Raw genomic sequence first — 10,816 nt, forward strand, 5'->3', positions numbered from 1 at the left:
ACACCGTTGCTACTGCCGCTTGCTGTTGTTGTGCTATCAACGTGAAGAAGAAAAAAAATTAGAAGAAAAAAAAGAAAGAAAACTGAAAAAAAAATCCGGATGCCGTCTGTTGTCCACCTCTATTACTGCTTGAGTGGCTGAAATAATGCCGCCAAGCATGCCATCTGTCATTCGCTACTACTGCTGCTCACCGCCATTGTTACTTGAATGGTTGAGATAATGCCGTCAAGTATGCCCAATGCCGACAGATGCCGCTCTTGATTGGAGCTGTAAAGATTGAGAAACCTGAGAAACTGGAAGATGCTGTGAGGATTGTAAAATCAAGGCATGAAGAGACGATGAAGATAGACGAGCTTGAGGTGCTGTTGCCATCGCCAACATAGCTGCCGATGTCATCCTTGTCCATTGCCTGCGGTCATTCTCAACGACGTACCCACAAAAACGGAGGAGAAACAGAGAATTTGAAGATAAAAAAAAAAGAAGAGGAAAAAATGAAGATTTCAAGAAGAAGAGAGAAAGCTACAGCCATCATCATCACACTGTTGCTGATGCTTTTGTTATCAACGTCATTACTTATTGCCATTGCTAATCGCCACCGTCGTTGCACGATGGGACAGCATTACAATCGTTCGTCTTCGTGACTAAATCTTGAAGGAGATGGCCTCCACCTATCAGCTATAGCTGTCTTCGTGGCCGCAGCTGCAGCCGCAAGTGCATCCTTGCTCAATGATATCAATGCCCAATTTCTCTGGAGTTAATGACGGATCCTGTCACGCTCTCCACCGACCAAACATACAACTGTTCATCCATCAAGAGTTGGCTCGACTCTGGTTGCCTCACTTGCCAGGTCACCGGCGAGAAGCTAACTAATGCAAATATGATGGTACCCAACTCCACTCTCTGGAAACTGGGGGAGCAACTTTGCCTAGAAAACGACATCCAAACCAATGAACCAAACAATAATAAAGATATGTCTCCAAGACAATGAAGCCCGGTGGCTCTGCCGCCACCATAGTGATGAGAATGACTGCTGCATACCTCGTCAACATGATCTGGACTTCTTTGAGTGAAGAATTTAAAGCTAAAGCTGCATATGAAATCCGGTTGCTAACTAAATCCAATCTATTAGACCAAGATTAATCTGTGCAATCCGGTGCAGTCCCTTGGCTACTGAAATTTTTTTCTTCATCCAATCCTTCAGCTCAAGAACACTCAGTCCCTGCACTTCTCAACATCTTTAAAGTGGAGCTTGGCCGCATTACTATCTTCGAGAATGGTGGTCTGCTCTCGTTGCTCAGAGTATCAAGGTTGAAACTCGACAGAATGCAACTGCTATCCTTTTCTGCCTTTCTTCCATTGATGAGTACCGAAAAATTATTGGAGAAGCACCGGAAGCCATTCCGGCATTGGTTGATCTTCTAAAACGTGGAACGTACAGAGAGAAAAAAGAATGTAGTTGTGACACTGTTTGGCCTTCTCATTTTTCCCGGAAACCTCCTAAAATTCATTTCCACCACGTGCATTATAAAGAAGAATTAGAAAAAAAAAACAAAAGAGCCTTGTTTGAAGAAGGCCAGCCCAACATTGTCTAAGCAAAATAAATGAATAACAAAATAAGTTATAATAAATTATAATGGATTCTTTTCATGTTGGCCCCATCTTAAACTACATAGTAGGGACTCAGATAGACCTAGGGCCTATCATTTAGAGAATTCGAAGGACCTCACGAGCAAGGTGTGCACCTTAACGGAGACTCCTCAGGAGGCCTGTTCCTCGACCACCCATGGTTCCAAATGAAAGTCTTCTCATGGAATGTTAGAGGCCTAGGTAGGCCTAAGAAGCGGTTCCCAATCCGAAATATTCTAGAATCACACCATCTCGATATTTGTTTTCTTTGGGAAAGTAAAATTGCGGACTTCTCCCTAGCTTGTTGGAGATCGGCGGGATGTAAAGCTTTAGATGCTGCAAATTTCTTACCCACTACTGGTACAGTAGGTGGTATAGCAATCGGGTGGAACAATGCTACCTGGCAAGGTAAACCCTCCTTCTAGGGCAGGGTTGTTCTGCCTCACTGTTGAATTCTCTTCTTCTAACTATCCCTCAAGTTCCTCTTATCTCTTCACGTTGGTCTACAAGCCAAATGATCGCGCCTTAACACCTCTTTTCTGGGAAGCAATCTGGGCGAGTAGAGGCCAGTCCTCCTGCCGTGGATAATTTGTGGAGAATTTAACACGATCTTCTCGCCGGAAGATAAAAACAAAGAAACTCCTTCAGCTGAAGACATCAAAAATGCCACCAGTCTGATGATTGACCTGGCCCTGTTTGAGCCTCTACTCTTGGGCAGGAACTTCACTTGGTCAAATAACTAGTCGAATCCCTCTTGGGTAAGACTTGACAAATTCCTTATCTCCTATAATTGGTTACCCCATTCATCAAGATGTTGCCAAAACGCTCTTCCTCGCATCAGTTCAGATCACACCCCAATCTGCCTTGAGCTGGGCACCTCAGGGCTCTGAAAATTCATCTTCCATTTTGAGGCAACTTGGGAATCTCTAGAAGGATTTGATGACCTCGTCCATGAGTAGTGGAACTTTCACTCAGCTACAAGTTATGGCACTTTCTTGATTTCAAAGAAGATCAAGGTGTAGAAGCAAAATCTGCGTACTTGGGCTAAGGATTCTTTCGGTCTAATTCTTCAAAGGAAAAATACGCTTTTGTTCGAACTTGATTCCTTGGACATTATAAAAAAATCTAGGCCTTTGTTTGCAATAGAATTATCCAAGGAGATAGCACTTTGGTCCAACTTAGCCACTACAGTTAAGCATGAGGAGACTTCTAGCGCCAGCGATCTAGAATTACTTGGCTCTGTGAAGGCAACGCTAATACAAACATTTTCCATGCAGTGGAAACGCCAATACATCCCTTGCATTGGGTCAGCGGGTAAATGGATTGAGGGTGGCGCCAACATTGGTTCAGAATTTGCTAGATTTTTTGGGGATCCATTTGGGAATGAAAGAGACTTCCGCTTCAAGGAAAACTGGTCGCAAGACTTTGTTCACAAGGACCCTATTAACTTTAGTTCTCTGGAAGCGCCCTTTTCACTGGATGAAATTAAGAAGCCCACTTTTGACCTGAGCGCTAGGCCAGATGGCTTCCCCTTGCTATTTCTTTAAAAGCATTAGGATTTGGTGCACCAAGATCTGGAAAAGTTATGCAGAGATTTCTACTTTGGCGGAGAGAATATTGAAGGGATCAATGGGTGAATATCATCCTTATCCCAATGAAAAATGCAGTGTCAGAGCTTGCGACTTCCGTCCAATTAGCCTTATCAACTACACTCTCAAAATCATCTCCAAACTCCTTTCTAACCACCTAAGTAATGTGATTAACTACTTGGTAGACAACTACCAATTGGCTTTCATTAAGGGCAAGAGCATTGCGGATAACATTGTGTCAACAGAAAAATTGATCTTTAGTATTCAGCGTCGTAATCTGGATAGCCACATTTTAAAAGTTGACTTTGTGAAAACTTTTTGATACAGTGGATTGGGAGTTCTTTATTGATGTCCTTAAAGCGAGAGGGTTTGGAGGACGATGGACATTGTGGGTTCTTAGCATTCTCCAAAACTAACATCCTCGTTAATGGACTCTCAGCTGGTTATGTATGGTGTAAATGCGGTTTGTGCCAAAGGGATCCATTATCTCCCTTACTTTTTGTCCTAGTTGCAGACGTGCTTAGCTCTATGTGCAACTGTGCACTTACCTATGGGGTTTTAATGGGGGTCCCTTTGGTAATCTTGGTAGAATGTGCCAACTTTAATATGTTGATGATCTCCTTTTCATTACTACCAAAGGGCTCGAAGATATGAGAATACTGAAGCTTATATTGTTGCTCTTCAAGGGCCTCTCTGGGCTTTCAATAAACTTCCTTAAAAATCATCTTTACTTTTCCGCCCTAGGATAGGCCTTGAGAGGGGCAGAATCACTCACTCTTAACTGTGCAATTGACCTCCTCCCAGTGACTTATATGGGAGTGCCCATTTCAGGAAGAAGCCTTAGATGGTAACACTGGCTAATCCTTACCAAGGCGGTCAATGATCGTCTTGCGGCTTGGAAAGCTCAATTTCTTTCTTTAGAAGGTTATCTCAGCCTAGTTAATTCTGTCCTCTCTTCTATCCCGACGTATTGTTGGATGATTTTTATAGTGCAAGTATACGGTATAGCAAATAAGTAATATAATGATATGAGAGTATCTTCCCACGAGGATTGAATTAATTACCAAAATTAATAACCCTAATTCTGTTAGTGTAAGCCCTAGCCCTAATACATTGTATGAACTCTTATTATTTGGATAATTATTATGAGGCATTGTTTTATCTATTATTATTTCTATGCATAGTTAATAAGATAAAATATCCTTGAATATTGGTTCTGCTCAAGTTATCAAATCCGTGATTTGGATAGTAAAACCTTGAAGCATAAACTAGAACAATATTCTAAATGACCTTAGTCGATTATTTTCATGAGAATGAAAATAAATTAAGACTAGTATGTCTTTCGTGAGATGACCTTGTTTTACGGGTCATAGGATATGGGATATCAATCAAAGGACATAGATACATGTTAAGGAACAGTGTACCTAGATCGATCCGCTCTTGAGAACACTACATGGTTGTAAAGTCATAACTCAAGTAATTCTTGTACTAGAATCCTTCGACCTGAAATCACTATGGATCTCGGATGAATCCTTACATGCTTTAACTTACGCCTAACGTCATTCGTAACTGAGTGGCAAGTACGGGTATGTTTGGGCATGTCGTGGTTCATGCTGAAAGTCATGAATGAAGTGAAGGGATTGCCTCTCTCTGTAGAGAGAGTGCATATCAACGACCACTTGATTAGTGAGACTGAGTAGTGCGTGGTCACGCCCAAGGGAAATGATAAGAGTTATCATTTACTTGACCTAGTCAGTTCACAAAGAGATTAAAAAATTAATTAGCAATAAAATAAGGGTTACTCGCTCCATGCCTTGTGCTAATTAAGATATTCAGTGGCAAAGGACTGTATAAGGTTACGATAGGTTCCGTTAATTCTCAAAATTGACCTTCATTTAATATTGGGTAACTATATTATCTTACTAGAGAATAATTATGATTTATGAGCGTTAAAATTATTTAAGCTCATTGCCAATGTTAAATGGACCTACAGGATCGTACGCTAAGAATGTTGGGATCAAGGTTTAGTATTTGTTACTTATTGGACCACCTATTTAGGGTTTTGGTAAAAAAACCTAAATTAGGTGGAGCGAATAGCTTATTCGGGTTAGGTCTTATTAAGTGTTAATCCAATCTAATAGATTTGGTTAATTAAAATGGTTTAATTAATCAAGTAAAAAAGAGATTCCTAATTTGATTATGAGTGAAGGGTTTTTTCGTAAATTAAGGTTTTGGGTTTTTAATATAAATAGATGGTCTAACCCTAATATGAGAACGAAGAAAGAAGAGAGATAGAGCAAAAACAGAAAGAGTGATTGAGATATTGTCTCTTAAGAAAACCCTAGCCGCCATCCACTCTTCTCCCTTGGCTGCCGCCGTCAAATCCCGCCGCCGGAACCTGCCGTCACCGCGACTACAACACATTTTCTCTTGAATCTCGGGTGCTTGCTATTCGAACCAAGAAATAAGTGTTGTTTCTTGAGGTACTACCACACTTGCTTGATTTCCCAGAGGCATTCGTGTGTACGTGATAGTAGAGGGAAGTCGCGATTCGCAGTCCCTTTCGATTTATGGGAAACAAGGGTGCATTCAGAATCGTCATCAAAAGAAAGGTATAAATTTTTATTATCTATTTATTTAGAATTTAATCCTAGTTCTAGCATGCGTTAGGGTTTTATCGTGTTTACTTGCAGTTAAAAATTTTGTTATCCGCTGCGTTTTGGCATGCTTTTTTGCATGATAATTCCCTTGTTAGAGTGATAAGATCCCAACAAATTCTACTTGATTAATGAGATTGAAGAGATTTAATTTAGAAAATCTAATTCAGGGACTAGAGAAAGATAGTTAGATGAGAAGAAATCAATGTCAAGAGATCTAGGGTTTCCGAGTTCACCTTGACTAATTCCACCTAGATCATCTAGTTCAATCCATCAATGTTTGTTCTTTATGTTGTCATCAAATTTCCCTAAATTAGATATTGATCTTTCTCAAGCATCAATAGCATATTCCATTAGATACGTTAACATCATCTCTGAGATAACTATGAACCTATGGAACTCATTAAGCTCTAAAAATTTATAATGATGCATACAATCTCATAAATATCTCTATCTTATGATGATTGTACAATATTTCAACTAAGACCTAATTCAATTATCACCTCTCGGTCTCAAATCAAATTACTAATCATGCAATTGGTGATCAAGCAATTACAAGCATTACCCATAGATTAAAACATCCAACATAGTCTTGAAACAAACATCAATTAAATTAAACAAACATGAATATAGGTTTTTATAGCCTGGTTACATGTAGCCCTAGAAAAGATGTTTAGAACATAATGATTGCAAAGTTTGACATATTAACAAGGTTCATAATTAAATAAACAAAGATCGGTGTAGCCCTTTTGATCGGGGTAGCTTGCTGATGAATCCTCGCAAAATCTTCATTCCCGGCCTTTTGATCTTCGAAATTCTCCGCTATTTTCATCTCAAACACTAGCCCTTTTATATCTTAAAATCGGGGTAGCACTTAGGCGCTAAAGACTATATCACCTGGACACTACACTTTCTGTTTTGTACCTCTTAATGTTGTAGCTCTAGGCACTAGATTTTCCTGTTTTGCTTGTTCCTTCTTTGTCAAAACTTTGCTATTTTTTTTTCTCCAATTTTGTGTTTTTTATATGTTCTTTCTTCAAATCATTCTCTTTCTTTCCTACAAAGGAATAACAATAAGATTTATGAGTGAAAGAAAGTCTATAATTTAGTGCAAATTATACTCATCACATATTGGATGACAATGTTCGATCTCCTCATCTGGGTGAGGTACAAAATTGACAGTATTCCAAGGGATTTCTCTAGAGTGGACAAGATTTTTCGAGACCCAAATGTGGCCTTGTGCCTTGGAATCACATCTATAAAACTAAAAACCAGGGGGTTTGGGGTGCTAAAACTTACAGACTTCAATCACGCCTTGGTTGGAAAATGGTGGTGGAAACTGTTGTATTCTGACAAAGCTTGCTGGTCCAAGATATCAATTTCCACTATACCCGCTCAGGGGGGATCATCACCCTTCTTTATAAAACTCCCTGAAGAAAATCCTTTTTTTGGAAAGGTATCTTCAGTTGCAGGCTTGTGTTCCTTACAAGTATCGACTCGGTCATTAAGAATGGCAGGAACACTTCACTATGGCTAGACAGGTGGTTTGACGACATTCCCCTTAAGGAAAGGTAGCCGGACTCTTTTGCATAGTGGCAAGATCCTTTATCTTTATTGCCAACTTCATCCAAGGAACACCAGTACTTGGTCTTGAGGACTTACCCCCATTACACCATCTCCTACCTTCCACCCTTTCATCTGATAACAATAGAAAGTCTTGGCGTTGGGATAATAGGGGTTTTTCGGTGAAAACATTCTACACCTTATTGAATGATGGTGGGCTCAGGTGTTCGCTAAGCAGATACCTTTAGGCTTTTCAAAATCTTCTTCTTCTGGTTGGCTTTTCATAATAAGATTTTTTTGTTAGAGAAACTTGTTAAGCATAGATGTAATAGAATTTCCACTTGCACTTGTGTTCTCTGTCATTTGGCACAGAAAGCTATGGATCACCTCTTAGTGAGATGTCCTTCTTCAACATGAATTTGGGCTCATTTTGGGTGATCTTTAATTTAACGACCTCTCTCTCCCCTTGTCGAGGCCTGATTAGTTTGGGTGTCAAGGGGGAGCCTATGCACTAAACCATTGGAAATATGCTTCCCTGTGCTATCCAATGGGTCATTTGGATTGAGCACAATAATCAAATTTTTAATTATATGGCTTTGGATTTTCTTCCATTAATCAGTAAAATTGATCATATGCTTCTCTCATGGATATATGTAGCTTCATATTTGATTAAATTCTCCGTTGAAGAAGACATCTCCAAAATTAAGAAGAGTCTCACCTTCGCAGGATCCTTACCCCTAGCCTCGGCGCCAGGCCTCCTTCGACTAGTGACCCCGACAACCCTCTCATTTAAAGGCATTTTGATGTGACTTCCACCTAGGACCCTGATGGGAACCCTTTCAATTTCTTTTCCTTTTTCTTGTTTACTAGCTTTGAGGCCAATTTATCGCTGGTGACCTGCTAATGCATTAAATCCTTTTTTTTTTTGGAAAAATCTCCTTAACTGTAGAGCTGCTTTCCTTTCTAGCATTGATGTTTCCATCAAATACGGGAGAGACACCTCATTCTAGTTTGATCGGTGGCCTAAGGGATCCATGCTAAAATACAAATGCCTGATCATTTCACCAGATGCAGGGATCCCCTCAGCTCAGTAGTAAACTTCTTTCTTTCAAAACCGGATCCAAATGTGGTGGAGCTCCTCCCGTTGAGACTATCTTTGTTTAATGGATTATCCCAAGGAAGAGACGTTAAATCATGTAGATGGAGCTATAAGGGTCTTTCTACAGTTTCCTCAACAATGGTGGTGCTCGCTGCGCCTTTGGCAAGACCCACTGGGAGGGTCCCTGCCTGCTCAAAGTTAAAGCTTTTTCTTGGTTGACCCTAAATAGCAAAATCTTAACTCAGGAAAATTTGGCTCACTGAGGTTGCAATAGAATTTCTACTAGCACCTGTGGCCTCTACAATGGTGTGAAGGAAAGAGTAGATCATCTTTTGATTCATTGTTCGTACTATGGTACGATTTGGGTCCACTTCACTGCGGTTTTCCATTTAGCGACTCCCACCACCCTTTCTGAGGCTTGGATCTCTTGGGTTATGCAAAGGGTGTATAACTCTAAGCCACTGGGTCTTCTCCTTATCAAGGCTATCTGTTGGGTCATTTAGGCTGAGCGCAATAGGCGCATCTTTACTTTTGTAGTTGTTGATGTGTACACCCTTATTTATAAAATTGATCGTTTACTTATTGCTTGGATCTAAGTAGCCTCTGATTTGGCCAGATCTAAACTTGAGGAGTCACTCCCCTCGATTAAGCGCAGTCTCATTTTTGCGGGAGCCAGGATCCCAGCCCCCCTGCACCTTTAGCTCCAGTAAGTGAGCTAGATAACTCTACATCAACGACGCCTCCTTAGTCTAAGCTCCTCCATTCCTCTCCATCCAGTTGGTGGATGATTTCCGTTCCTCCTCTTTTATTACTTTTGTTGTTGTTTTGTTTGTTTCTTTTCTATTCTGGGTTTCACTCTTGGTAACCAGGTTACTATTGTGTGCGTGTTTTGTATTAATGCTTCCCCTTTTGCAATGCATTCGTGGTTCATCGACTTTTTCAAAACAAAAACAAAAAAAACAAAATTGGTAAAGCAAGGAAAAAAAATTTAGTCAACATAGGGCAACCACATTTGTTTGCAAATATTGACTTTTTACCAAAGTCATAGTACTCTATTAAAAAAAGTCAAGATTTCTCCCATGGCCCTCGATTCAACCGTGAAAGTTTCGTTCTAGAACTCCGCTGAAAGTTTCAATAAGCCTCTGCCTCTAACCATTGAATTAGACCAAAGCCCTCAGCAAAGAAAGTTTCCAACTGCTGCGTTGAAATAGTTCTACATTTATTTTTCTTTTATGACAAGAAAATAATTCTACTTTGAACTTATATAACTACAGGTTCATCTCCTTTCAGCTCATCACCTCCAATTTCTACACATCATGCATCATCATAATCCCAGACTCTTCCTCTCATTAGCTCTTCTTCTTCTTCTTCTACCTTGTGTCATCAGCATTGATCCTCTCTTTAGTATATGCTCAAGCTCTGATGACTATTCTGTTTCCCAGACCTTCAAACACAACTTAAACAAGTTGATGTATACTCTTGCTAACCGAGCTCCGGCAATTGGTTTCGGTCTTGAATCAGTTGGCCAGGGCCATAATCAAGTTAATGGTCTTGTTCTTTGCCGTGGTGATCTCAAGAATGCAGCCAGCTCGACATGCATCCGTGCTGCAGAAGCCCATGTCCGCAAACTGTGCCCTTTCAAAAAGGAAGCCACCATATGGTTTGATGCCTGCCTCTTTCGCTACTCGAATAATAAATTCTTTGGTGAATTAGACAATAGCAACGAGTTCTGCATGACCAACACTCTCAATGTATCCGTTAACTCTGTGGCATTTAATATGAAAGTTACTGAGTTGATGCATAGATTAGCACTGGCAGCTCATCTTTCACCATTACTGTATGCCACCGGAGAGATGGAGATTGGAGAATCAGAGAAGCTTCATGGTTTGGTTCAGTGTACAAGAGACCTCTCTGGAGGAGATTGCAAGAAGTGCCTTGAGAATGCTATTGGTGAGCTTCCTAGTTGTTCTTATGGGAAGCAGGACGGAAGACTTATGGGTGTGAGTTGTAACATTAGATATGAATTGTACCCTTTCTTTGATGCTTAGCAGGAGAATATTGCAATGTATATACTTTTTTTTAAAATAAAAATTACATTAATTAGATTTTTTAAACTAATTATGGCATTTACATTATAAAGAAATGCAAGCTAGCTGGTAGTCAAACCCAAGTTAAATGAGCATGATCATCATATATATAAGGAAATGTGTTCCTCAAGCTTTATAGGCACAAAGAAGAGAGATTTGATCTGGTTCTCCTTGTCCTGATCTGGAGCTCCATGG

At 40.1% G+C, this 10,816-nt stretch overlaps 1 protein-coding gene across 1 annotated transcript; it reads left to right on the forward strand.

The window, feature by feature from the left end:
* Window positions 1–3,255: 3,255 nt before the first annotated feature.
* Window positions 3,256–10,582, forward strand: LOC120266744 (cysteine-rich repeat secretory protein 38-like). Its single transcript, XM_039274406.1, has 3 exons — window positions 3,256–3,396; window positions 3,543–3,662; window positions 9,809–10,582. Exons 1-3 carry the CDS (start codon window positions 3,256–3,258, stop codon window positions 10,580–10,582), a joined length of 1,035 nt encoding a protein of 344 aa, XP_039130340.1.
* Window positions 10,583–10,816: the final 234 nt, after the last annotated feature.

The sequence above is a fragment of the Dioscorea cayenensis genome, chromosome 8, assembly GCF_009730915.1.
Source record: "Dioscorea cayenensis subsp. rotundata cultivar TDr96_F1 chromosome 8, TDr96_F1_v2_PseudoChromosome.rev07_lg8_w22 25.fasta, whole genome shotgun sequence".
Lineage (NCBI taxonomy): Eukaryota > Viridiplantae > Streptophyta > Magnoliopsida > Dioscoreales > Dioscoreaceae > Dioscorea > Dioscorea cayenensis.

Coding starts and splice junctions, on each gene's coding strand:
- LOC120266744 (XM_039274406.1), top strand. CDS start 3,256: ATGGGTGAATATCATCCTTATCCCAATGAAAAATGCAGTGTCAGAGCT. Junction 3,397..3,542: donor GTAATGTGATTAACTACTTG/GTAGACAACTAC, acceptor TTTTTGATACAG/TGGATTGGGAGTTCTTTATT. Junction 3,663..9,808: donor ATGGACTCTCAGCTGGTTAT/GTATGGTGTAAA, acceptor ATATAACTACAG/GTTCATCTCCTTTCAGCTCA.